The following is a 27,800-nucleotide window of genomic DNA, read 5'->3' on the forward strand; positions in this document are numbered from 1 at the left end:
TGATAATATTGATATTTAATGCTCATATTTGCTCTTAAAATCGTACAGCAATAATCAAGCTTAAGCTGTGAAATCTCTCAAATTGAGCTGTATGCTCAGTGGTATGTATACCAGTGGCTCCAGATGCCATATTATATGATCTCTGTATTTTTTACGAACTTAGTGGCATCAATCTTCTGTATTAAGTTGTGTGTATCACTGGCGTGGCTTTTACACTGCCTGGTCATTTCACGTTTTCACCTAATTGATGTAAATATATGGCAGTCCAGCTCAAAGGCACATGTAGGTAGAAATGAAGTGAGAAATCGAGTGATTGGTAGGAATTTGGGAAAAAATGCTTATCTGAGGACTGTGTCAACAGTGTATTAATGTGGTCTCCTGTAAAGAAAGACCATGTTTTGATTAATTTACAGATGCTTGTTTACCTATACATGAAGGAGTTGATGATCCAGTATTTTCAAATAAAGGTTCTAAGTTTGTAAATTTTATGCACATACTGTAAGGCATATCATAGACTCTGTTCTCCTAGTGAAGACAGGGAATATATTTCCTGAGGTGCAGTGGATTTGCTATAGAGAAACCCACTGGGAACTTAAAGAAAAAAATATTTGAATTGACAAACTCCAAAACAACACCACAGTCCTTAATCCAAGACCTTTTGCCCTCAGATAAAGAGGAACAAACCGCAACTGTGGGCCAGAGTTATTGGAAGCAAAAAGTTTTGAGGTTTCTTTATTAAAAAAAAAAAAAAAAAAAAAAAAAGAAAACCGATTTAACAGACACCTCCTGATTTTGTTGCCTGACAGCACAAGAGAATGAACTTTGATCTGCCCGTGAGATGGTGCATGGGTTTACCTAAGGAGGTGAATACTCCAGAGAGCTTGAAATCTGAACATCCTAAATTTGCTGCTGCAACTGAAGGCCCATAACTCTATGGGGGCTGATGGGATTCATCGCAGGGTACTGAAAGAGTCAGATGATGTTATTGCTAGACCTCTCTCAGTTATTTGTCAATGATCTTGGGACTCTGGAGAAGGTCCCAGTCAACTGGAAGCTAGCAAATGTTATTCCAATTTTCAAGGAAGGCAAGAAAGATGACCCTGGTAATTATAAGCCTGTCAGTCTCACTTCAGTGCCAGGTAAAATGATTGAGAAGATTATTCTGGGAGTTACTGAGAAATGCTTGAAAGACCATGTGGTCATGAGTCAAAGCCAGCGTGGGTTCATGAAGGGAAGCTTGAAGTTCAGATTGAATATTAGGGAATAAGTTCTTCACTGAGGGGCTGGTCAAGCACTGGAACAAGCTGCCCAGGGAAGTGGTCATGGCGCCAAGCCTGTCGGTGTTCAAGAAGCATTCAGACAATGCTCTTAGATACATGGTTCAACTTTTAGGTTGCCCTGTGTGGAGGGAGACCAGGCGCTAAACCTGAAGGACTTCAGTGTGGTTTCCCTCAGACCAGCGCAGATGCACTTTGCCGAGTTCAGTTCATTTCAATTCTTTCCCTGATTCTCTAAGGTCATAAAAATAAATGATTTAGGCAAGTTGTCCATGCAAAGGGCTTTTTCTGATGCAGCCTGGGGACAGGTGTCCCATCCAGAATCACTTTAACTCTACCAGCAGAAGTGTCTACAGGATATATGTAGCCAGAGCCCATGGAAGTCCCCAGTATAGTAGTCTCTTTTATGCTCACTCCAGGTAATAGGAAGAGGAGGTGTTGGATATATGAGGCTATATATACATTTGTGTTTGAAAGAAGTTATCTGAGGCTAAGGGTAAGAAAGCAGAAAAAATTCATTATATATTTTGCCCTGAAACTGTTGAGGTCTTCAGCTATTTCCCTTCTGCGGGAGCAATGCTGGCGCCTGGTCTAGCTCCTGCCAAAGTTGTGTTTCCTGCTTTTGCTTCCTTCTCTGTTAATTTTGGAACAGATTATAAAACTGAAGTGGACCATATGGCTAATCCCTGAGTGCTAATAGCTGGCTTTTACCTTAGTCAGCATCTCCTCATCCACTGCCAAAAACTTTTTTTGAGTCTCACACGACAGTAGGGCAGAGGGATAGTGGGAAATGCACTGCATTTATACTAGAGGACTCAGCGCCTGCAAAATTGGAGACATCTGATCCATCCACCCACTATTGATGCTGCAACTGTTGATCCTGTTTATGTAGGTTTAACCTTCTGGTCTGGAGAGTAGTGGAGTTGCAGGTAGGTTATTGGTGTCACCAGGCTTACATTAATAAACTACAGTGATAGATGCTGATAGGTGCTAGAAGCTTTAGTACCCTAAAAAGTTCAGTGGACCGATGGTATGTAAACAGGGTTTGATTGTTTTTTCTTTTAAATATCCTTGCTGAAATGTGTGTGTCAATACTTTGTTGTTGTACCTAGTAAACTGGAATTGCTCTTTGACCAAGACGTTCTCTTCTCTCCTTTAGGCTACGCCCTCATACCTTCCACTAAATCTGATAACTTCTCGGATTCCAGTCACAGTGAGATTTCATCCCGCTCCAGCATTGTGAGCAACTGCTCAGTGGACTCAATGTCAGCAGCGCTGCAGGACGAGAGGAGTTTGTCCCAGTCTCTTATTGTGGTGGATTCGGGGGGGGCAGAGAGAAAAGAGCATCCTCAGCCGATGGCTGATTATGGCCAGCCGTGCCCGGGGTAAGATGCAACTGCTTTTGGTTGGGCTCGGTGTCCTGGTGTTAGAAAGGGTAACAAAGCTTTGGTCGGGACACAGTTATGCACTCTACTGTGGTTATTAAGCTCTTGCTAGAAGCTGGAGTACTGGTTCCTCTGTATGGGAAGAGCTTGTTTTCCCAAGAAACTTGCAGTATTACTTGGGTAGACAACAGCTTGTTCCCATCGGTGGGGTTCAGATGGATGTCTTTTGCAGGAGACTGTGAATGTGTTAAAAGCTAGGACGATACTTAACAAATTAGTCCAGTAGTGAGAGACAGCAGAACAGGAATAGGATATTATCAATTCTCTCTGAGTCAGCAGTGCCAGTCACTTAACATACTCTAATGTGGTTTTTAAGGATTTTCATTATTACCATTTGTTGCTTAGGTGGACTGGAAGCTTTCTGCTGCTGTCTTCCTCAGAGTTTCCACACACAAGGTCTTGTTACTTTAGTACAATGAGAACTTGTCCTGAGACGCCACATCGAACTGGAAATTTTTGGTTTTGTCTTGCTAGATGTTAAGCCTCGATCCATAGGATTTAAGGATTCCTTGGGAGAGCATATTCTGTTCTCAAATGTTGTGGATTCAAGTCAGTGGAGTTGCTCCTTTACTAATTTTTATAGCTTATCTCTAAAGCAATATAAGGTTTTTATGATTGCACTCTATAAAGAGCTGTATGTTGTTTCTGTATAATTGATTATAATACACCAGTATTCTGTGGTGGTCTCTCCCCTGTAAAAAAGCTTATTAGTCTACGCTTTGCTAAAGTGATGCAGCTCTTAAGAAATTAGTGATTCGGTTTATTTCATTGGGCTAAAATGGGAATTTAAAGACGTGCTTCATAAACAAAAATAATTCCCTTTTCTAAAAGGCATACGCACACCAAGAGTTTAGTCAGAGCAGTAACAGTGTCCTGAGCGAAATGCCCCTTCATACTGGCTATGAAAAGCCACCTTCAGTGGTGGCTGAAGTAGAGGGAATCGCACCAAGGACATTGCTGCCCTCTAAACTCGCTCTTCTCTTTGCAAATTAAAAGCAGATTGTTCATGTTTTGTGGTTGTGCCTTTATGCCTTAGTTTCAGTGGGGTTTGGAGGGAAGAAAGCAGTTTTTATGCTAAATTTATGAAATAGAAAAGCAAGGAAAAAAAAGTTTGCACATATCGCAGAAATGTTCCTTGATTTCACAACGTGTCAGTAAACTGCTGAGGGATAGTGTTGAATTTTAATGTTGTGCTGCCCATGTGTTTGTGAACATAACCAGAAATAGTTAAGAGACTTGAATAATGTCTAGCAATCCTAACTTCATGTATTCTAAATTCATGCAAACCTGGCTTTATTTTTTTCCCCTTAATGATGCATTGACAGCGATTAGAGCCTTTAGCAGCCATTTCTTGAAACAAGGAATTTTGTACTTGCGTTTTCAGAATCTGTCATTCCACATCGTTTCCACAAATGTTATTTATGCCCAATAATTCCAAATGTACTTGAAATACAACTACCTCCACTCTGTCTAAACAACTTTGTCGTTGCCAGGGAAGGAGTTGTTTTTTATTCTAAACACTTATTTTGGTTTTAGTTTATAAATGCGAAGAAGGTGGTAGTAGCCTGAAACTAAGAGGTGATTACTCCTCTGCTTTCTCTCAGTCACTGTATTGCTGTAGTTGATAAAGGAAGGCTTCTGTGGACCAGATTTTTATGGATCTGGGGGTCAAGCCTGTAAATGCCTGTTACAGACTTCTTATTCCCTTGGGAATAGCTTCCCTGCTGCCATGTGCAGTAAAGAGTCGGGAATAATGGTGTCTCGTGTCAGTGTTCCCGTGTGCCTACCTATTTTAAAACCCCTTCAGCTGTCTTTAAAGCCAGATAATTGTCTCTGAGTATGTCACTCTTACTGTAAAAGCTTATGAGTTGTTTTTTTCTGATTTCTGTTGTTTTCAAACATAGCTGGTCAATCAGCAGGCCTGCTCTCATCAGAGGGATGGCTTTCACGTCCTCCATGAGCAGCGAGGAGATCTCCCATGAACATATCACGGTAGAGGCAGCAGATAGCGGCCGGGGAAGCTGGACGTCATGCTCAAGTAGTTCTCATGACAACTTCCAGAATATCCCAAACCAGAAGAGCTGGGATCTCCTCAATTCTTACCGTCACACCCAGCTGGACGGACCTATAGCTGAAGTCGATCCCACAAACTGTTACTCTGAGGAGGCTTATTTGTATTCTGAAGCCTTTTCCAAAACCAACAGGCAGTCGAAAGCCAGCGTGGAGCTCGATCAGTCTCGGCAGAGCTGGGCCTCCTCCAGCTCGCTGTCGGACACCTACGAAACAAACTATGGGACAATTAAGCGGAGGGGGCTGGAGAACTCTACAGCAGAGCAGGCGGAGGTTTTGGACTCTAAACCAGGCGCTGATACAACTTACAAAACTGTTACTTCGAGTACAGAAAAAGGCCTGATAGGTAAGCCAAGCCAATAGCTTGTGGAAGCTTCTACATCTGTTTTTCATTTTGATATTGAGTTGTTAAGAAATGACATCAGCAGGTCTGGGGGCTGGATGGCATGTTAAATTCAGCTTTACATGTGGTTTTACTCAGAACACTACGCAGACAGTGTGTTTTCAAGTCACCTTCTTTTGCATTAGGAAAATTGAAATAATACACCTGTCCGTTTCCCAGTCACTTTATGGGTCTGCAGGAGAAGTGTCTTCATGAAAATGTCAGGCAGTTCCTCTCTGTAATATGGCCATTTATTTTTTTGGATGATTTTTGGAAACACTCGTCACTGTAGTAGACGTTCCTCTGGCAAGGAGCAACGAGCATGGTTTCTTGAAGTCCATATAATACAGACTTCCCATGAACCCGAGAGGGAAGAGCACGACTGCTGAGAGGTGCAGAGCTCTCCCAGCTCTCTGGAGCCGAGGCACCTTTCATCCACAGGCCTTCTGTCTCTGGAAGCTTAAGGGCAAAGTGGATTCCCTTCCTGTCTTTGCTATGTTAAACTGTCATTTATTTGGTTATACAGCTGCAGTTTGGCTACATATGAAAGGAGAAAAACTTATAAAATGTGTTTTCAAAGATGCATAGTTCTACCGAGCAAGATGTTCTTTCCCTGACCTAGTGAGTTCAGCAGCCAAAACTAAAGGAACTGGGTTAGGAACAAGATAAAACATGGAGTGCAAAGCTTTCTAGACTATAAGTCAAGGGTGCAGCTGAAATGCAATTTAATTACTGACTAGATTGCTAGAGGGGTTTATGTTATCAAAGGTAATTACCTGAATAAACATCGCACGTAGGGTGGAGGTCTTGGATTGCAATCCTCCTCCTTGGCTTTATAGAAGAAAGGCAGCTTGGTGGAGCCGTGCAGAAAACTTGCTCACAGCTCACTCCTGGGCATGTGCTCTGCGCTTGTAGCCTTTCAGAGCTGCTCATAAGCCTCCGAGTTGTTTTAGGAGATGACATGTTGGCTATTCAGTACATGCTATCTTTCCTCACAGCTCTTCCCCTTCTTTTTAATTCTCTTTACATACTGCACCATATAGCTTGCCTCCTTTGTGCAGTCACAGCACACTGGTACGAAACACTCAGCAGCGTGCTTCAGTAGAGCGTGCGTATGTCTACTTAAGCAAAGATCTGATAGAGGTGGATATAATTTCTAGTTTGCAAATGCAAATCTGTTAGCTATTCACCACCATACAATATGCCAAAGATACTTTCACTTTATTTCACCATTTGCTTATTCTCTACGAACAGCTTGTTGCCAGAGTCTGTAATGACTGCATGAGTTCAGAATATTGTAAACAAAAGAAGAATCTTCAGTTCATTTGCTTAATGAGCGTTGGTGTTGAATAGTCCCCCAAAAGAATTGGCACAAGCTTTCTTGCCTGAAACCTTTAAAATGGAGCTGGAAAGGCACTGCCCACATACTAATGGCAGAATGTGGTCTTGGTATAATCCATAAAAGTGGTGGCTTCATAACTTCACGTGTATCTCTGCCCTCTGCAACGTCGAACGCTTCTTGCTGCAACCTTTGCTTTAGCAGCAGAGAAGTTGTGGAATGGTGACGTGCCATTGCTATACATCCAAAGGGAAAAAGCTTTTCTGTTACTTTTACCTATAGTAGACATTAAAATTTATATTGCTGCCTTTCAGTAACATTTGCCTTAACCGCTGTGTGGAATTTCACCCTGTTTTCTTTACAAAGTGAATATTTGAGTAATCAGCTGCTCGGGAAGGGGGACTCCTTTTTGTAACCTCCTGAGGCTGTGGGTGGGTATCAGAAATTATGGACACTTAATGCTGTGGACATTAAATGTTCTTGGAATGTTTTATTGTGGTAGAATTTGTAACGTATTACGAATGGGAGCTTTACAAAAGGGCACATTATTCCTACTTTCGTTATTACAGTAGGCTACGTATTAGCTCTAGGAAGCCTGTAGCATTCTCCTTTAAAGGAGACTGTACGCACCCTCGTCAGTCCTCCTGCAAAACCAACGAAAACCGAACATGGGGGGTTTGCTTGGAGGACCCAGCCCTTCCCCATCCCTTCAGGGAGAAGAAAGTCTCCTTCGCTTCCCCAGCTTTCTCATAGGGGGCCAGTTAAATGCTAGTTGAACAAAAATGATTCCTTTAAATCAGCAGTATAAATCTCTGCCTGTACCCACATGTACCTCCTGAAACCCAGACTATGTGGATTCAGTTTTCTTTATTTTCCTATAAGCCCAAGCATGAACCGAGGCCATCAGGTAGGAACCAGTTCTCGTTCCTGATACCAACACCCAGAATCTCCCGAGTCCAGGACACAATAAGAAATACTCCTTTATTTTCGCTCTTTCACATTCTTGTAAGAGAAGAAAATACTACAGTTGCTGAAATAAATGAAACTAATGAAGGTGCAGTGTTTAAAATGTATCCACAAGAAGAATGCAAATTCACTCAACTAATAGATTTTAAAAATTACCCTAGCTTTGAAACCCAGCTCCTGTTGCAGCATGTACATGGAAAAAGCCCAATTTAACATGCACATGAGCCCCAGACCTGGGGGTGGGTGGGAGGGGAGGGAACTTAAAAAAAGTTAAGCTTTGGTTTGAGAGTCTGTGTGACCTGAACTGCTGATGAATGGGGAAGGAAACTATGGACATGATAAGCCATTGTTTGCTATTAGAAAATGCAAAATAAGGAATGCAGGCTCTATATACAGTTTGCCTCATAGAAGCAGTTTCATGTGATACTGGGGTTTTTTTCTTCCTGTAGAATAGCTGATTGGGTGGTTTTAATTTCTGATTACACATGAATTGATACGGTGATATTTTATTATAATGAATTTCTGTTAAGCCACTGATGGGTGATGAAGTGGATGTTGTTGAAGTCAACCAACAGTTCTTGCTATCAGTCTCTAGCATGCTGTGCAAAGTAACTTTGGGCTAGTTCCCGTAATTTCTTTTGTTTCAATTTCCCAGCCTGTAACAGAGAGTGGGAGCAGCCTCAGCCAGCAGCATTGCCGTGCTGGCTCCCTGTCCGTACCGTGGAGCTCCTTGGCATCCCGCGGTGGAGCAGTGCTGCAGGAGTAGGGAGTGTAATGGGCGCTGCTATTGCAAGTTGAATGTGGAGAAGGTTATAGTCCTGTTTCCACTCGATTGGCATCTTGCCTAACGAGTTCACGGGTTCTGTTGCTACTCTGACTTCTTAAAATAAGTAGAAAACATAAATGAAAGCATAAATACCTGCTGCTGTCGTTATAACCGGTGTTTCTGCATTTGCATTTTGTTATCAGTTTCGGTTTTGCCATTGTAACATTTCATGATTTTTTAACGTTTTGTTTCCTTTGTTTTCTTCTTTAACATTTCCATTGCTTATTTCTTGTGCCAGTGTACTGTGTCACCTCACCTAAGAAGGACGATAGGTATAGGGAGCCACCGCCCACCCCTCCGGGATATATGGGGATTTCTTTAGCGGACATAAAGGAAGGATCGCCCCACCACCCACACCTAAAACCTCCAGACTATAGTGTGGCAGTGCAGAGGTCAAAGATGCTGCACAGTGACCTCTCTAGACTTTCATCAGCTTCTCTCGGTAGTGAACCGGTGGCCTGTATTTCATCGAAGATGCCTCAGTGGCATAGTCGGCAGCCGTCCAACCCCAAACTAGCAGATATGACTGACGCAGATAGTGAAGAGGATGGTATGTGCAACACCTGACTCGGTAGATGTTAAGTGAACTGCTGTGTGAATCTGGTCTGTGCAGTGTTTACTTCCCAACGATGTTCTGGGCTTTCTCTTGGTGATTCTTGGAGATTAAAACTTGATTAATCTCTAAATAGACAAATATGTTTGTATGGCTGTATACACATGCATATATGTATGCATGTATATACATGTTTTAAAAAGAAAAAAGAATGCCTTCCTTGTAGAAAAAGCATGTTGACACCGAACAGACTCTAAATTATATATAAATAAATATATATATAAATATACATATGAGATCTCCCAAAGCACAACTGAGACACTTAAGAGCATGTAGATACTATGGATGTTTTTTTTTTCTTTAAAATCTGTCCCCTCTCCGTGGTGATGATGACTTTAAGGGATGCTGTCAGGCTATAAATTACATGCAGAAAAACTCCAGCCTCTCTGGGTTGATTAACTGATGTCCCACTGTTTTAGAATGGCATCAGGATGATGACCTAAACCGAGTATTTTGAATTTGGATTTGGTGGGGCGTTATACATTCTTAACTCATTTCACATTTGTATTCTCGTATGCTGGCATTAAGCTGCCTTATTCTTTAAGAGAGATTTCTGGAGACCGATTTTAAAAATGTTGAACAAAATAACAGTGAATTTCTGTTCTTCTGAAAAGTGCATTTGAGAAAACTTGACTTCTCAGCCCAATTTGGCCTGGCAGTGTCTCTTCCGCTTAAATTCTTCATGATCTTGTTTGAAGCAACAAACAATGCTGCCGAGCACGGCATGTATCGGGTGACCAAAATTGCAAGAGGTTTTCCTGAAAAAGACTGCTCTTATATTGTGTCAAAGCTAACTTCAAGTTAGGGGAATTTCTACTTAATTGTGTATCTGCTGATTTGCTTTTAATACCTATGCACTGATGCAATCTCTCTGTACCCTTTGCTAGTGAACTCATATTTTATTAGAATATTGTGGTGGTTTCCTTCAATTTCAGTCTGGCTTAAAATGAGCATGGATTTACATTAAAACAATTTCTGATGCAAAATGATCCTATCTTGGCCCTTTAAAATATGTAAACAGTATTTAACATATATATTACTACTTCAATTCAAATTTACGGTAAAATGTAAAGTTACCCAGCATTAATTCAGTTGTGATATTAAATGTTTTTGATGTAAAAATAAGGAAGTAATTGCTTCAAACATTTTAATCCAAATTTTTCTAAACTAAATTTAACCATACACTTTTAGATACACCTATTTTTAAAGTGCTTGGTTAATTTTATTTGGGATACAATGCTCACTGCATGATGGGAAGTAATTTACTGGCTTTTCTCCCAAACCTGTAGCTTTTGGCATATTGGGAGCTGCATGCTAATAATTTTTGGAGGATCTGGAATTTTCTGTTTTGCAATACATCTTTATTCTGTGATTACAATACCTCAGACTACTTGAGGATTTGATAAAAGGTGATACTGAATATATTGTGGTCAGTGATTAAGATGGTGAAAACATCACGATGAATTAGTGAAGTCTTCACAGAACCACTGTAATCAAATAATAACTGGGTACTGTTCTATACCTTCTGCGTCCGAGGCAGGGGGCTGATGGCATAACTTTTTTTTTCTTTTTTCTTTCTTGTTTTGCAGAAGATGAACAAGTATCAGCAGTCTAACCATTGGGCTATTTATGTAAACCACTTCACAACACAAGGGATGTGGGGAGAAGGACCACATGATTCTGTTAGCGAACGCTAACAACTTGCTGCTACTAACTTCAGACGTTGCGTTTGCCTCTGTCACGGACGAGATGGAACGGGTTGGATCACGTCTCTCTACCTTACTTCAGTCTACCACCGCCTAAGAAAGCTATTTCTGCCTGTGAAATAGAAAACCGTTTTCAAGGAGCGTACTGACTACCCGGATACCCACGTTGGTATCCGGAGATGGACCAGGCTTCATGCATTTGGGAGGACCAGTTGTCACCACCACTTGAAACTTGGAAGCATTCTTCTGTATGATACCATATAATCCTTTGGTAGTTTTCCATCATCATTATTTTCTACATGACCATTATAAGTCTAAGAGTGTTATTTTATGAACTTGAAAAAAAAATATATCAAAATGTCAGCAAAAGCAAAGGACATTGCTGAAGTATCTGAAAATAATTTATTAATTTAATTTTTTTAATGGTAATTTCCTTTATTTGTGTTGGCAGTGCTCTGGTTGGCTAATATAAATGTTTAGTCATTGTGGTAGTAAATTAGCTACACAAACTGTCGTGCTCTCAAACACAGAAAACTAGAAACGGGATGTTATCAGGTGCAGAAATACATGGATTTTAGAGTGATTTTAGATTAAATATAAATAGAGCACAAAGCCCCGCAGAGCGGCGTGTGTCGGGCAGGCAGCCCTACCGTCTGCTGCTCCCCTCCTACACGGACACAGCAAAACCCCTCCGCCCTTGAAGTATTTTTGGAAATTTTTTAGCTGCCAGCCAACTAAGGCAATAGTTGGTGCTCTGCTCTCCTCCCCTGTTAAGTAATCATTTGAAATATGGAAGCCGTAGCTCACAGGGAGCTGTTAGGGGAGTTTGAAGCTTTCCCAAAAGAGCTTAAACCAGGTTTTGCCCTGCAGAGTTCAGCATGCAAAGCGTGTTGCTAGAAACCAAAACTAAACCGTGTGTTGTGGGTTTTAAGATCATCCCACGCATTCTGGCCTTTTACCAGAGTTGCACAGGATTTAGGTGCAAAGGTTATCTTTAAAAAAAAAAAAAAAATTATAAATCACCTTAATTTCACAGTAAAATTTGTGAAACTGAGTATTAAATGACATAATGCTTATATAGAAGTATAATGCATTTTATGATGGGTTAAAAAACCCTGTTGTGTTCATCTGGAAAATACAGGTGATCTCAAAACATTTTGTTTTAAATCCTAGGTAAAAATCCTGGTGTTGCTGATGTCAGTGACAGTTTTGACTTACAGCCAGCCAGTATTAACACATGATCCTCTAGTTTGACTATGGTCAAATAAATCGGTTGTTTGATTTTGCTTAGCCAGCCAGAGCGCAGAGGGGTAAAACTGGAAATACCTGCAGCTTCTTTCTTTCTTTCTTCTAGCACATGATGCCCCATTCTAGTGTTAAAATTGGACATGAATGTGTGAATATGTATTTAAACATTTAATTGTAAATCTTTGTTGTGATGTTTACAGCCTAAGCTAGAAAGAAGATGTTTGTCATTTTTACAGTGCCTCAAAAATGATTTCTATATCCATAGTTGTGAAGAGCTTTAAGGGTTTGGTTTTTTTTCTGTATGTGTGCAGGGGGTGCAAGGTGAATGCAACATTTTCTGAAAACGACACAAGTACCAAAAACAACCCAAAGCCTTTGATGTGCTTTCCCCATAGCAGCTTGGGACTAATGAAACTGGGTGAATGTCTGTGGCCCAGCCTGTGTCTGCATTCGTAGTGGTGCCAGGTTCAATATTCCCGTGTGGCTGGAACTTGCCCGTATTGATTGGCATTTGGAAGACATAAATGAACAGTGGTGCTGAGGAAGGGATGCCCAATTCATAACTAATTGGTCGGCTGTATGAATTTTTGGCACAAGTATCTGAGGAGCAAATGGTTGAAAAAATATATTAAAAATCAGTTGAGGTGTATCATAATGAATGCATTTTGATTTTTGAGGCCTTAATGAATATAATGAACCTGCACAGGCCTTAATGAATAAAGATTAAAGTGTCAAAGCAATGCAGGGCAGAGCGATTATTTTCAGCACATGTAATGTTGATAATATAACTGTTAAATTGATATTTTTGTGGGATATAAATCCAAGCCCTAGCAATCCCACCGTCAGCTGTAGTTTCTTGTTAACTTCTTTCCGTGGAGTGCGCAACAGGCTTCGTGTTTTGTCAGAAAATCATCTGTGTTGTGCCAGGTAAATTAAATCATACGGTTCCCGTGACCTCGGGTGTTGAGCTGTAGTTTATTTCAGCCTGTTGAACAAAAGTGTAAGGGATGAGGGGTTGTTACTGAAGTGACTTCCTTTGTCCCCCAAAACGCGATAGTGCTGTCTTTGAGGATACGGGGAGCGGGGTTGGGGTCTCCTCTGGCAGCCAGAAAGAGCAGTTGAATAAATCACCCATTGAAACGTGGTGTTTGCACATCAACAGCATCCATCTGTTCTGCAGGGCTTTTCAGGACACTGAAAAGTTTTTAAAGTAAGTGAAAGTCTCGCTAATCATATTTTCCTAATATCCAATACAGCTGGTGTAAATAAATCATGCATAAACTATGGACAGATGAGCTACTACTTCTGCTTCTCCTGCCTCGCACAGTGTGGCTTGCCTCTGCTGGTCCTTGCTGGGATTTTTGTTTGTTTGTTTTTAAATCAACCGATCACATTGATCGGGGCCGATAGCCAAATGTAGTGTGTCTGGTATGGATTTGAAGAGACATTATCCCTTTTTTCAGTAATTCAAACGGAAGTAGGGTGGTGGTTAGTACCCGCTGTACACTGCTTTATTGAAGTGATGTCTTCTGGATCGCAGATTCCTGACTTGGTACCTCCACCGGGTTCCTCTGACTCGGGCTCTGATTTCGATGAACAGTTAAATGCCTCGTGCCACGTTCTTCCGCTGCCATACCTTGGTTTGCTCGCTTTCTGCTGTTTGTTTGCTCTTGACTGGCGGGTGAAAGATGTGTTTCAGCTATTTGTGATTTAACCATACAGTATTTCATTATGGTTTATTGATCTTGAACTTCCAAGTAATTCCCAAAAAAGCAGTGCGGTTTTGTCAAATTTAATTGGCCTCTCCATTTGCAAAAAGAAAAATGAGATCGCTGAGCCTCTGAGTACTGGTTTCATCTCCCAGATACACAAAAAAAAGGAAAGGCAACGTCTGCAGATAATTTGCAGTACACGTTTTTGCAGTGTGGACATGCAGGAACAGGTGGACGTTTGCTAACAACGGGCAGCGTGCTGCTTTCCTGGCTCCTTTGTTTTGCCTTCACTTACATTAGGAGTTTCACAGAGGTGAGCGATGCTTCACTGGGAGATGGTCAGAGCCCGGTGTGCTGAGGGCTGCCTGCACCCTGCCTGCACCCTGCCTGCACCCGCTGGAGGCGAGGGGTGTCCCCATTCCGCAAGGGCTGAACCTGTCAGCGATGCCACTTGCCGAAGGAACCTGCGTGGCATCGGTGGTGTTGCAAAACCTCTCTTTCATCATCTCCCAAGTTATTTCATCGCAGGTAACAGTGGAAATATGAACCTGTCATTTAAGTTTTTATAAAACATTAGAATTAATTTTTTTTTAAAGGATAAACTCACCACTGCCTTCGCAAAAACAAGAAAAAAGGGATACTCTCTCTTTAGAAAAGCTTTACACATTATATTTTAGAACGCTTGTATAGAGGGTGATCTACCTTGAATTCCCAACCCAGCTTTTGCTTATGTTGTGCTTTTTATTGTTTTATCTTTATTTTTGATATACCTGGAATGCAGTTTAGCTTGGTATTAATTAAATTCTAAATATGTGAGCATATTGGCAAAACTGCACAGATGTAATGATATTCCAATAGCAATTGTACTGCACAAGTCAGTGATTGTAAAGTATTCTGTAACAAGCAATGTTTGTCTCCTATTTTTTGATACCTCTTAACACTTATGTCTTTTAGAAAGACAGTGCCTCTGTATGCTTTTTGTATTTTTACTGAGTGATTGTAAATATTTGTTATATTTTTGGTTAAGAGAATGTTTAAAAGTACTGTTTATTATCCAATCTATTAATATGTTGGAATCAATAAACAATCTACATATATTAATGGTTTTCAGCAGATCTTTTCTGGCAGCTGGCGAAGGATGGGAGTCGAGTTGGTGCGGAGCTGGGGAGAGCCAGGCAGGAGCGTTGCTCCCCCCGGGCTCGGCGAGGAGCAGCCACCGAGTGATTTTTTTTTTTTTTTTTTTTTTTTTTTTTTGTCCTCACAGTGAGCAGTGGCCCCTCAGGTTTTGGCTCGGGGTCCAGCCGAGTTTGGGGTTGGTCCCCTTTGCTGTGCGGTGGCTGGGATGCTGGGGACACTGGGGCTGCAGGGGTGTCTGTGGGGACCGGGGACTCCCTTGTCCCAGCGAGGGACAGAGACAGACAGTCCGCTGGCCTCAGCAGCCTCCCTGGGTCGGGGAAATGGCCTCTGGGCACCAAAAAAGGGGAGCGAGAAAGGAGCCGCATTCGGAGCCTGTGCCCACGCCGCAGCACCCACTGCTCAGTGCTTCGTACTTCTCCTCTGCGGTCCTTCACCATCCTGCCTGCCTGTCCCGCACCCCCAGAGCATCTTGGCCCCTTCCTCCTGCATCTTGGCCCCTTCCTCCTGCATCTTGGCCCCTTCCTCCTGCATCTTGGCCCCTTCCTCCTGCATCTCCCTGCCCGTGTAGATGCTCTGCAGGCAGCCCCTTTACCTTCCTTCATCCCCCTGCAGATCCCGGCTCCGTCCTTCCCAGCACCGTGCTGGAGCCCTCGCTGGGATGTGACCCAGGGAGTCATCTCGGGGACACCAAGGCCCGTGTGGACCCGCAGGGAGGTTCTGCTCACGGGGACAAGGACTCGCATCTTCCCTCCTTTCCTCCGGGTCCTGCCCTGGCACGGCTGCCCCAGCCCCAGAAAAACCAGAGCGGGATGAACGAAGTCCGGGCTGCCTTCTGCGCCTTGGAGACTGTCACACCCTGTAAAATACAAAGAAAGATGTGTGCGGGGAGCGAGGGTGGAACCACAGAGCTGAAAATACTCCTTTTTCCCCCATTTTTGCTGGCTGACCCGTACCCCTGGCAGCCCCCGGTGTGCTGCTGCGGGTGGGATGGGCGAGGGGAGCAGGACCTGTGGCAGGGCCAGCCTCTAACTTCATGTTCCCTCTATTTATTTACTGATCAACCAAAAGGTAAGCTACATGGGAACCTTATAGATAAACACCTTTTTTTTTTTTTTTTTGGGAGCGTGGCACTTCTGTAAGGTGTACATGCTGGCAAGCAAAGCCTGCAGCTTCTTGTCGTTTGCTTCCCCAGTGCAAATGGCATTTTTTCTCCCCCTCCCTGTGCAGCCCCTTTCCTGCCCCGTACGCGGGGATGCGGCCGCACACGCGCTGCCAGATCAGATGAGAGTTGAGCTTCATCTCCTTCACCGTCTTATTTCCCCTATCGGGGCTTTTCAGGTTTGTTCTCGGGGATCTCTGATTTCAGGCAGTTTCTGGGAGGTTGTTAGTTTTTTAATTTTTATTTTTTTAAACTTCTGAAAATTACCATTCTTAAAAAAAGGAAAAAGAAAAAAGAGCTGCCACAAGAGGACAGCATTGCCTGTGGTTTTATCAGCACCTTTGCCAAATCCCCTCTGCGGAGGCCGGGCTGGTGCAGGTTGGTCCCTGCGATGTTCAACCAGCACCCATCACCCTCGGGGGTGACAGCGGGGACGTTTCGGGGTTTGCCCATCACCCTCCAGCTGTGGTGGTGGCTGCGGGGACAACGCGGGTCCCGAAACCGCGAGGTGCGGGAGGACGCGGGGTCTCAGCAGGTCACTTCGCTTTTAGGATTTTTCCAAGGCTGTCCGGTACACGTTCCAGATTTCCTCCTTGCTTGTCTGGATGATCTGTTTTCATCCATAATATTTATCCTGTGCCCTTTTCTCCACTCGTCCCCATCTGTCTGCGGGCTGGGAGGTTGTAAAGCTTTTCTTCCTGCGGGTCCGCACGGCAGAAACATCAGCGAAGTGGTGGGACAATCTGTGAAGGCAGCAGGTAGCACTCGGGTCTTACTGGAAAGCGTAGTGTCATTATGGCCGTACTGCGGTGAGCAATTTGTTGTGTAAAATCAAATTAAGAAGAAGCAGTTTCATTAGTGAGCATTTCTGCTTAATGAGTTATTTTGATTTTGGACTTTTCTTCTATTATTTCCCCCCCCCCTTTTAGGCTTTAAAAACTATTCGGCACAGCCCAATTTGTTGCTGTTCATTTATCTAAAATTACTTTAAGCAGGTGGAAGCAGGCACCCTCGCCCTGACGCAGTTTCAGCCTTGCCTGGGTCTGACACTGTCCTGCCTTCCCCCCCGCGCCTCGGGAGCGCAGATTTACAAAACCTGGGCTACGGGCAGAGTGTGGCAAACCCCTTTTTGCAACAGGCTTCAGTCCAAAAATCACCGTAGCGTGTGCCGGGCTCAGCAGGAGGAAAGCCCAGACCTGGCGATGGAGGCGGCTGTGAGCGACCGCCCGCCCATCCGAAACGGGCATCGGACCCCGGCCACCCGGAGCAGCTCTCACGGGACCCGCGGTCCGGGGTCTTCAGCCCCGACCTTTGCTCCGAGCCGCTGGGGAAGTCTCCGTCCCCTGCCACGGGGTGGGAACCCAACGCACGACGTGCTGCATCCCTCCCCATCCCCAGCTTTTCATTTCCAAGCCTTTGGATTAGACCTGCGGCTCTCGGAGGGACGGGTAATGCTGCTTGCATTAACAGAGCTTCATATTCAACATGCTCGAGGTCTCCAGGTCACCTGAAATAGCAGTCAGTGCATCGAATAGCTGCCGACCTAAACTTGAGTTTCATTCACCGAGGGCATTCAACCAATGTATTTTCTAATTTTCTGCTGGAGAGTAAGTATCAATCAGATTTTATTGGGAAGAATTACTAACTGCTTGTTAGACTGCAGTAATGCCGTGTATTCTGTGCTCGAAGAAAAGTCAAAAATTGTCCCTCCAAAGTAAAAGTGAAATGAGAGATTAACCCCCTCTTGGAGCACAAAAGACTGTTTAATTTAGCAACTGTTGCCTGCTAAAAACTGCTTTCTGTTTGCTTAAAGGGAGAAGCGAGGAGACCCACTGGCAGCAGCGGGGCCAGCAGCCCGAGCTGTCCCCACCACCCAGGGGGGTCATGGCCAGCGGGGCTCTACAGGCAGCACCAGTCAGAGGTTTTCAGCTATTTCTCATTTATTAAGAGGGTAAATGTGCCTGAGAGACCGTGCTTGAGTGCAGGGAGTGCTAAACCCCACCTCTGCACCGCTCTCTTCTTCTGCGTCAAATTCCTGCACTTTTGGGGCTGGAGAAGAAGCGTTTCTCCTCATCCAACCTCAGTTCATGAGGAGCACTTTGAGCCCGTGATATTTTCACCATGTGCTTTAAGGCTGTGGCATCAGGTCTTGTGGTTTGTCCCAGAATTTGCAGTATTTTTAGCTTTCCTGAAGATCCAGGTCCTGGAGGCACGTAATGACATGAGCTGATGACATTTTTTGGAGGTATGTAAAGCAGCTCTTGTTGCTATGAGGAAAACCTTGAAAATGCAAACTATAAAAAGTATTCTTAAAAAAAAAAAAGGAAGGAAATGAAACCCCATATTTATTTAACCTCCCCCCGGCGCTCATTGTTGCTGGGCTGCTGGATCCTGGTGCTGGCTTCCTGCAGCCCCGTCGACCTAAAAGCACGATGTCTTTTCCCGGGGCATTGCCCTAGAGACTGTTATTTTTCTGGGTGAGCCAAGTTGTTTGTATGAGGCGAGTGTTAAATTGGCTCCACAAGCATTTCTGTTCGTTCCCCTGTATTCGTCAGAAGAGGAGAGTAATTACCAGTGTGACAATGCTGCAAGTCAATCTTGGCTTGGGAGAGATGAAGAAAAATGGTAATAACTGAATTTCAAATGTAGATGTAGTTGCATTTAACACTTATGAGCAGCAATAAAGATGAAGGTTGTAATTGTATCTGCAATTTCAAATCTCGCAACATAATTTTATATACTCAAACATCTGTTTTAGGATCATAGCTGAGAGTGTCAGATAATTGGCTTTTTTTTAGACCTATCAGTTAGGCACCATCAAGTTTATTATAAATTCAAACTCATTTATTAGTAAACACGACTTGTGTTGAACAACGCCGCAGTGCCATAGTCCTGGGGACCATGAGTGCGTTTGGAGCAGCAGAAGCCCTCTTCGCTGTTCGGCAGGATGCTGATACATGGCAAAACTTGCGGCTCCTCGAGGGAGAGGGCGGCCGACAGCGCTGACCCTCCCGGGAAGGTGCCGGTGTTTTACCCGTCCTCTGGGAATTATGGCTGGCAAGCGTCGGGGAAGCCTGCTGCAAACCTGGGAAAAACTCTTCTGGGATATGGGAGGTTGATGGAGACCTTCGGGACCTGCTTGCCCAGGATTACGAGCACGCCTTGCCTCCACCTCGGTGTTTCGTGTTTTTGGGAACACACAGCACTAAAGCAGGGCTGCAACGCGACGCCTCCTTTGCTTTCCCTCATTTTATTTTCTGTATTAGTCGTAAAGCTGATGGAGGGGAAGGTCTCGTGCTGGGCTCCTGCTTGGGGGACCAGAGGGGTGGTGCGGGGAGGTTTTGGCAGGACCTGGTGCCTTCACCCCACGCCAAGCCCGGGAGATGCCGTGCAGGCGCCCGTCCCGGCGCTGGCTTTCCAGGCTGCTCCTGCAAGCGATGGAGGTTTTGAGGAGCAGCAGCACCCCGTGATTAGATGCCCCCAGCACCCCTGTGGGTGCTGTGCAAGGTGTTTTGTCTGTGCTATTTCCCAGCCGTCGCATGGCGGGATCCTGAAAACTCTTCTTGCTTCTGCAGCTTTGTGCCAGGCAGGCTTTCGTTCTCTCTGCAAGGGCTTTTCACCCGCAGCATGGTCCTTTCCCTCGCCCCGCGGGGCTGTAGCGTCGTGCCCTGCCTCTGAGCTTTTGGCTCGACAAGAGCCGTCGCGCCGATGCCGTGACTCGGGGTCTCGCTGAGTAGCCGCGGTGCCTGGGAGATGCACCTCGGCCATCCGCCTTTGCCATCTGCAGAGGGAAGTAATTAAATTTAATAGAAGTCACCCTCGATTTTACAGCAGTAGTAATTAAATGTAATTGGAGATGTGACTTCTAAACAAGGCCGTTTTTTTCCAACAGTACGTTTGACACCAGGAAGAACAAACAAATAACCAAGGACGTGCAGGAGCGGTGTATGGAGCAAAGCTGTTATTCCACCCCGTCTCCATCGGTCGTGCCCATCACAAAGCGTGCCTCTACCCCAGCTTAATTAAATGATGCTACTGGCCAGTAATGGGTGGGAGAAATCCGCTGGTGTTAGAGTACCTTGTGTATCATCAGCAAAGCAATGCTTTTAAAAATAATAGCAGAAGCCAAGAAAGTTCTTGGATTTCTGCTGCCCTTTCTCCGGAGGAGGCTGTTCCAGCGCAGGTCTCCCTGCAGAGGAACTTGAGGGGGAGGCACTTCGTTGACTGACTTTGCTGTAAAACCTTTGCCGCTTTGAAGAGCCCTTAGTGACTGAAGCACATATTAAAAATAACGTAAGTGTCAGCCAATTATACAGTTTAAAACTAAAAATCTGGCCTTTGGTGATGGTGTGGTTTTCAGAAGTGCACAAACCTGGTCAATTAGAAATCAGCCAATTAAAAAGACTAAATATGGCATAAATAAAGCTCTCCTCCTCAAGCCTAGGGAAAATATGCACCAAAAAATTAGGTAACTGCTGCTTCCATTACCCGTGCCCTTTCCTGCCACATGGAAATGTCATCTGTAGCCAGAAGGAGCCCTGGCAGCGGGGATGGGGACGGCGGTGCTGGCACTCGCTGTCAAGTACCCTCCGTTGTCTGAACCCGTGAATGCCAGCCTGGAAGGTGTGAGCTGGACCTTCATGGGGAATTAAACATGCAGCACAGCCCTGGCCTTCAAAACTGGGAGCTGTGGGGCATGATTTATTTGCAGTATTTATTATTGCATGGGAATAAAGGAGCCCAACCTGCGGTCTGGCACCACGCAGATCGGGCTGGACAGCAGTGCTGGGGGAGAAGGTTTGCTGCTAACCAGCTGCAGCAAAGGCTGGGAGGACTGAGGAATGTTCTGGCTTAGTTCTTTAACCTGAATCATTTTTGCACAGATGGCTAACCTGGCAGTTCAAGAAGTTCGGCGCTGTGGTCTGTGTGCCGGTGTTTGATACCAGGTATTTACACGGGGGGTGTGTGTGGCCGAGTAACGCAAGAGCAAATGACCTGCGGGCATCGTTAAATGTTTCATCCAGTCTCGTCAAGCAAGAAAAGCGACTGCGGGAGGACGACCCATGGTGCGTGTTAACCCAGGTCTGCCCATGATGCTTGCCGCTGACTTTGGTTTTGGGTTGGCTCCGCTTTGTACGGCAGCCAGGTACTGGGCAGGGGCGTCCGCTCCATCACCGCCGATGCCTCTGGCAGCCAGGACTGCATGCAGCGAGTATCAATAGCGTGCCAGGTTTTTTCAATGGGCAAATGATGTGTGGCCAGCTTGAATTCTTCAGATCAATAATTCAGTGACAGGCAGCTCGAGCGCTTGGAAATAACATTAAGCCCCACGTAGTTGTTCTGCTTATTGCAAAGGATCGAAGAAACACCGGAGCCTGAATTGCTGAGCTCTATCACCATGTCACACCGTAAGTGTGAATATTAAGTGCTGTGGGAGAACAAGGCCATCTGTGTACGTGGCCTCTTTGACAAGTGAAGAGGAAATGCTGAACCCTCGGACTCGCTAGCCGCTGGTGAATGGACGTGGGAACTGGGACCGATTTCCACTGCAGTGCCGTACCTGGTCACCATGCCCATCCGCGGTCCTTCAAACAGCGGGAGGAAGGATGCAAAGCCATTTCTAACAGAATTAAGAGGATTCTAATCTTCCTTTTTTCTTTCTTTTTTTTTTCGTCAGTTTGCATCTTCTTGAAGAAAAGCAGCCTCTCCTGGATGCCTTGTGGGTAGCTTTGCTCTAGACACATTTCAGGTTAAGCAGCAGAGAGTAAGGTGCAAATATGTCAAGGTTTTCCTGATTTAGCTCCACTTTGGAAGGAGCAGGGAGGGACAGCTGAATGGCACCAGTTTGTGGCGAGACCGTAATGTGCTTAGCTAAGTTGTCAAGGAGAATTAGAGCAGTTCGACATCATGGAGCACTATCCTTAAATCCTGTTTCTGCTTCTCACAAAAATCAAGTGTTTCAATGACAAAGTAAAACCTGTTTTGACACACTTCAGGGGTTTGGGTTGTGTCCCTCTGCTTTGATTTTGTTGCCTCGGTTTCAGACACTAGCCAGGCAGGGTGATAAGACAATAAATGGCAGAGCAAAAGGAGAAAGCCTTCCCATTGCTCGTGCCGTGCTATGGTTTGATGGGGATTTGGGGATTGGGAGCAATAATGCTAAACTGGCGTTGCTTTGGTGTCAAACCTGGCGAGCCTCCTAGGAGGCACAAGGCTGAACATTAAGGCTCAGGTGTCGGAGGAGTTTCCCAAGGCAACAAGTGACTTGAGTTTCTCCATGGTGTTTGAGTCGATGTAGGCTCCCAGAAGTCACAGAGTCAAATCAAGGTAAATGCCTGTCAGGTCTTTTGGGACGTGCAGTGGATTTCCAAAATGTACTTGGTCTTGGTAGCTGCCTATGTTAGATTTGGGTGGGCGGACAGTGGTTTTGGCATCCCTATCGTTGCTTATCTGCATCCTAAAGCACTTCAGCACTTCTGGTTTGAAAGACTAAGTCACCTCTGAAGATGGGAATTGAGATTCTGAAAGCCACTTGGAGGTATTACCATATTCTTAAAATTTCTGTTTGTAAGCAGGATTTTTTTAAAAGAACCAGAGCATAACACAAGAGCCTGATTGCTGCGGCAGCTCAGAGATGAGGTTTGTGCGCAACATCGTCTGCTGCCTGCGAAGAGGCTTCCTGAACTGGAGAGGCAGAGAGCTACAGCGAGCTGGTGCTGGGCTAAAATGACATTACTGTTCATTCCCTGCTGCCAGCTGTCAGTGGTCATACGGGTGAGAGCTGTAAATGTGAGATTTGAAAGTGGTGGAGGACCTCAGCAGCTATTAAGAGTTTCTTTTCTATTCCTAGAGAAATAAGCCCTGGATAGAGAATGCAATCCTTTTACATTGCAATATCTTCTGTGAGCTGCAGGGAATTTGCTTGCCTTATGGACAGGATCCACCGTAAGCTCCTTTTCCACTTAGGCTGATGATATTTGCCATGCATCAGAACAATATTTGATCTCTATCTGGGGTTTTTTTCATCCCCCAGAAGACACAACTCTTACATTCACATTCATGAAATTCAAATGCACAGTGAGTCGAGCAAAAAGATCCTGTGGCACAAAGTTTGTGGAGAGCTTACAGGGGAGTTGTTTACAATTTTATTCCAGATCATGCTTTTAATCCAGTGTAGCTGGTTTTTAAATGATGCCTCTTCTAAGACGTATTTAAAGAATAATATTCTCGGCCATGTTCTAGCCAAAGAACAAATAAACAGTGCAATACCTGAAATGGTTAAATTATTGATGCAGCTTGGGTTTCCTCTCTTTCCTTTTGCATTTTAGTTTTTCTGACTTCTGTTCTTTTAAAAGCTACTGACAGCTTTGAAGCTTCAAATTGTTGTCTTTGGGAAGCAAATGCCTAGGGAGGAATTTAAATATTGCTTTTTCTAATTGCTGGGAAGTGAAGGTTAAGCAAGATAATCAGGCGTTGGGTAGAGCTGGCAGATGACAGTCATTACAGATATAAAAGTCTGGTGTCAGTTGTGATACGGTTTAACGTTGTAGCAGTAGTAAAACCGGCACAATGTCATTAGAGTCTTTATAGGACAAACATTTCAGAAGGCGGCTCTATATCCCAGTGATGTCTGTGCAAACACTCCTGCTCACTTTTAAAGCTTGAATAAAATCCAACATGACTGCTAAGCTAGTTGTAATGTCTCCAAGGTCAGAGGAAACTCCCCGTAGGAGCTTATCTGTGTAAAAGGAAAAAGAAAACACTCCACCAAAAAGCCAAACTAACCCTGATGCCTAAAGAAACAATGTAATAAAAGCCTGCATAAAAAGCGAAGGTTTGGATAGCTAAATTATGAAGGAACGTGTCTTTTCCCCCCCCATGGAATATGAACATCACTACTGAGCTCAGCAGTTGAAATGACTCTATTAAATGCATGTTGACTTCTGTCCTTCAATTGTTTTGTCTTTAAGCTGTATCTATATGTATATCTATATAATTCAATACATATTTATTTGTTTGGCTTCTTGCGGCTTTTTAATAGATGTCATCTGCCTTTGAACGGAGATTTTCCTTGGTGATGACTCTCCATCACCGCTGTTAGCAGCCGTTGCTGACTAATCAAGATGTAGCTTTGTCCCGTTCTTGTAGCTGGAGGGTATTTTTGCAGCTCTGTAGGGTTTTGTCATTCATTTGGATGCTTTGCCAGTGTGTTGTGCACCTGTACAATGTCAAATACATATTGCCCACAGCAGCATTTAATAGACTTCCTGATGTCAATGTAAAGTCAATAACTCAAGAACTTAATTGCAGGACATGTCTGGATGCTGGCTCACCTACGATTTTTTCTGTGTCAAATAAGTCCCGATCTTTGGAACAAAACTAGAATATTGTTTTCTCTATGACCCTAGGAAACAAAAATAACATTGTGAAATGCAGTGCTGTAGAGTAGTGTTCATTGGTCCGGAAACTGCTCCAAAGTGTGTCCTTTTCTCGGTACGATAAACATTTGCCAAATTGTTCCAATAAGTCAGTTTTATAGAATAAAAAGGAAAATATTTGAAGATTCTCATTTGTGAGACCAGAAAGGAAAAGGTGATGTACAGGCAGAAATACTGGTTAAATGCTACACTCATCCTTAGGAGACAAATGCAAAATACCTCAGTATCGTGTGTTGGGCTTTGGGGGTATAACCTTTTTATGTAGTTCATTATTGAGCTACTACTACCCTTAATCAGTCGGCAATTGAACATAGAGCTGAGGCTCAAATTCTCTCCCCTGATTTTTAGAGCCCTGCACTGGAATTAATCCTGGCAATTTGTCAAACTGGGCCTGAAAATCAGCAGTTTTAAATCCCCTGAAACGGGTTTCTCCGCAGAGGGAGCGACGGGCGGGAGCGGCTCCGCAGGGACCGACGCGGGGGGCTGAGCGGCGAAATGCCCTTCTCTGGCTAAATACTGGGTTGCTGCTGTCATCAAAAAGATGACAGATTGGCTGGATTGATGGAGATACGAGATGAGAGAGAGAGAGGAAAAAGCTTTGGACTGTAATATAAGTGGGTTTTGCCGAAAACACTTATAAACCAGCTGTGAGTCTTTCCGTGCTGCTCGGGTACTGATGGTATTTGCCCTTTTGGTTTACAGCTGCAATCTCGGTTAAGTGAGATCCCAGGGAAAAAAGTTTGATATCCCGTTGTTGCAGTGCTTTTCGAGCACACGAACACGTATACGTGTAAGGTGTAAGTATGGATGGAGCTGGGCTTGGCAGGGAGAATGAAGAGCAGAGCCAGGATAAATGTTCTTTCCCTTGCATATGTACTGAATCCAGAAATTATTGTGGTTTTAGGAAAAATAAGACTTTCTGAGACAGCAATAGCCAGACCTAAATCCAGCTGTTAAGGTGGCAAGTGGTTTTGGGCGTCTCGACACCCAGCCAGGATGCTGGCAGAGCTGGTTAGTCCAAAAGATGGCACTATTTTTCTATTTCACTCTAAAGCAAATTCCCTCTCCAAACCAGATTCATTCACTATTGAGCCTCTTTCAGAAACATTATTTTTCCAAGGCTTTACATAGAGTAAAGTCCATTATTGTGAAGGCCAAATTGCTGCCAAAAAAAGCCTTCAGCTAAAAAATATATATCTATAAACTAATAACACATCATTCTGATGAAAAATAACATGCAGGGAAGGAGTTTTTCTCAATTATTAATGGCCAATGTTTGTTATATTGTTGTGTTTAGTCCAAGAAACCTTGATGGAGAGCGGCAGCTTTTCAACATGAATGGCACTTCAACTGGCATTTTATAAATTTTACAAAGAAAAACCCCGGAATATTTAAAACCCCTGCTAATATTAGAGAAGGGAAGCTGCACACTGTGAGAACGGGATCAGCCATGGGTGCTGCCCTCCCCGGGGAGAGGAGGGCAAAGCTCAGGGTGTATTTGGGGTGCTCCCCGGGTGGGGAGCCCTGAGCCTGTAACGTACAGAAATTCAGATATTAGCTCAGTGCCGTGCATACAAAACTTGGCAGCTTTAGTTATTTGTGCATTGGTGGAAGACTGGGATAGTCTGGTCGCGTGGGTTTTTTTGGAGAAGCAGCTGTGACGTACCGTGGGTTTCCTCCACGGAAAGGAGCTGGGCTCCGAAATCGCCCCTGCCCCAGCAGCAATATTCCTGCCCAGTATAAAGTCCTTATAACTGCCTGTGGCAACCCAAGAAATGACAATTTAAAGCTGAAGGGAGCAGAGACACCAGGTTGAGTGATCTAAAGCCACTCCTATTCCCTTCCGAGTTCGGTTAGCCTGATTGCTTAACTGGAGGTGATAATGCAGCATTTTTTTTGATCTGGCAATGTCTATATTGCAGCTTATGAAGTGGGCTGAAAAGAAGCTCAAGAATAGCTGAACAACAGATGAAAGACCCCAGCAAAGATGACGGGATCAGAACAAAGTTTATTTCATTAAGAAAATGCAGGCATAAAGGAATAGAGCTTTTCAGACCAGCCTCGCTAGAAACCTAGGCAAATTAGTGACATTATGGTTTATTAAATATCATTACGCCAAGGACAAAATCCTTTCCTGCAGAATGCTTACAACAATGTCAAAAAACCTAAGGGAAACTGTTTTCTCACTTAGCTGCTGCCCTTTAATATAACTGTGAGACCTCTTGGTTTTAGCTTTTAAAAATGAGGCCATTTATTTAAACATAAATCTGGAATTGAACTGCCTGTGTTTAGCACCCGAATTTGAACATTTTGGCCAAAGATCTTGGGTGGTCTAATGATTTCAGAGAAACACAGCCAGCGAAAATATTTTCCAAGACTCCATTTGTGGGGAAGAGACTCACAGAGACTTTTTTTTTTTTAAAGCTAATTTGCAGTGGTACATGTGCGAGTGCATACATATTGATTTTATTAATGAAAATTAAGCATGTACAAATTTGCCGTGGTGGAGACTGCAGGGTAGGGAAAGGGAAGGTTAATCACACTTAGTGTTTCTATAGTTTTCATGTTCAGGATTCTCCACACATCGCCGCTGCGTGCCAGACCCCTGATTGGGATGCAGGGCTCCTCGCTGCCCGTCTTCTGTCTCTAGACTGTGGCACACATTGTGCGGAAGATAAAACAGAAATAAAGATCTCTCGGCCAGCTGATTGTAATGCAAACTCAGAGCCATTTGGCACAGGCCCTGGGTTTAGGCACAGACCTGTTGTCAACAATTAGAAAAGGGAGAAGGGGCTTGGGTTGCGGACGCAGACGTTTCCAAAGAGCAAACCAGATATCGCAAGGCTGTTCTTGGGCACTGAGAGCAGGGAACAGACCTGGTGTGAAATAAATGAGAAGCTGCTTAGTCTGTTCTCAGTGTCTGGGCTGAGCAGAAAGCGAACCAGCATCCTCGAGGGTGAAATCTAAATTACATCGTGGGGGAAAAGGCCAATTTTCTTAGGACAAGTCTGCGGTGCTCCCTGAGTGCAAAGCCAGGGTAGCTCAGCACCGACCGGTTACAGTTGTCTTTGTCTTTTGCTATCGCTGACCCATGGTTTGGTTGCACAGCTTCACCTTTTCCTAAGCTGAATTTGTATTCCTAGTGCAATTTCATTATTCGTTTTCATTATTTTAAGCTGATTTTGATTGACAATGCCCCACCGACGTGCTGGAGTAGAAAGGCAGCGGAGGACTTACGGCTTGTTGCTCCATCAACTCCAACCCAAGCCAGTAACGGGCCCATGAGTCCGTAGTGAGTATTGTTACGGTTACGACACAAGTACGTAATTCCTGGCAAAGACCTGGACAGCCTTTTCTCAGAGTTGACTCACAGATGAAGCTGCAGTGGGATTTTCAGGTCTTGTGCCCCTCTAGAGTCACCTTCTGTATTAAGCGATGCTCGAGAGGGAGCCCGTGCTGTGCAGCGGCTGGCTGGCAGGAGG

The 27,800-nt window shown here is 44.3% G+C and overlaps 1 protein-coding gene across 6 annotated transcripts in view; it reads left to right on the top strand.

The window, feature by feature from the left end:
- RAPGEF6 (Rap guanine nucleotide exchange factor (GEF) 6) overlaps positions 1–14,678 on the top strand; it is a 132,875-nt gene extending 118,197 nt beyond the window's left edge. For 4 of the 6 annotated variants that reach the window (XM_010578830.1, XM_010578832.1, XM_010578831.1 and 1 more), the window contains 4 exons: positions 2,437–2,662; positions 4,627–5,138; positions 8,544–8,855; positions 10,508–14,678. In XM_010578830.1, the coding sequence (XP_010577132.1) occupies positions 2,437–2,662; positions 4,627–5,138; positions 8,544–8,855; positions 10,508–10,533 (1,076 nt within the window). In that variant the 3' untranslated portion in view covers positions 10,534–14,678. The remainder of the gene's footprint in view (positions 1–2,436; positions 2,663–4,626; positions 5,139–8,543; positions 8,856–10,507) is intronic. The other 2 variants (XM_010578834.1, XM_010578835.1) reach the window with 1 other exon arrangement.
- The last annotated feature ends 13,122 nt before the right edge of the window (positions 14,679–27,800 follow it).

Source organism: Haliaeetus leucocephalus, unplaced genomic scaffold, assembly GCF_000737465.1.
Source record: "Haliaeetus leucocephalus isolate CR32 unplaced genomic scaffold, Haliaeetus_leucocephalus-4.0 Scaffold656, whole genome shotgun sequence".
Taxonomy (NCBI): Eukaryota; Metazoa; Chordata; class Aves; order Accipitriformes; family Accipitridae; genus Haliaeetus; species Haliaeetus leucocephalus.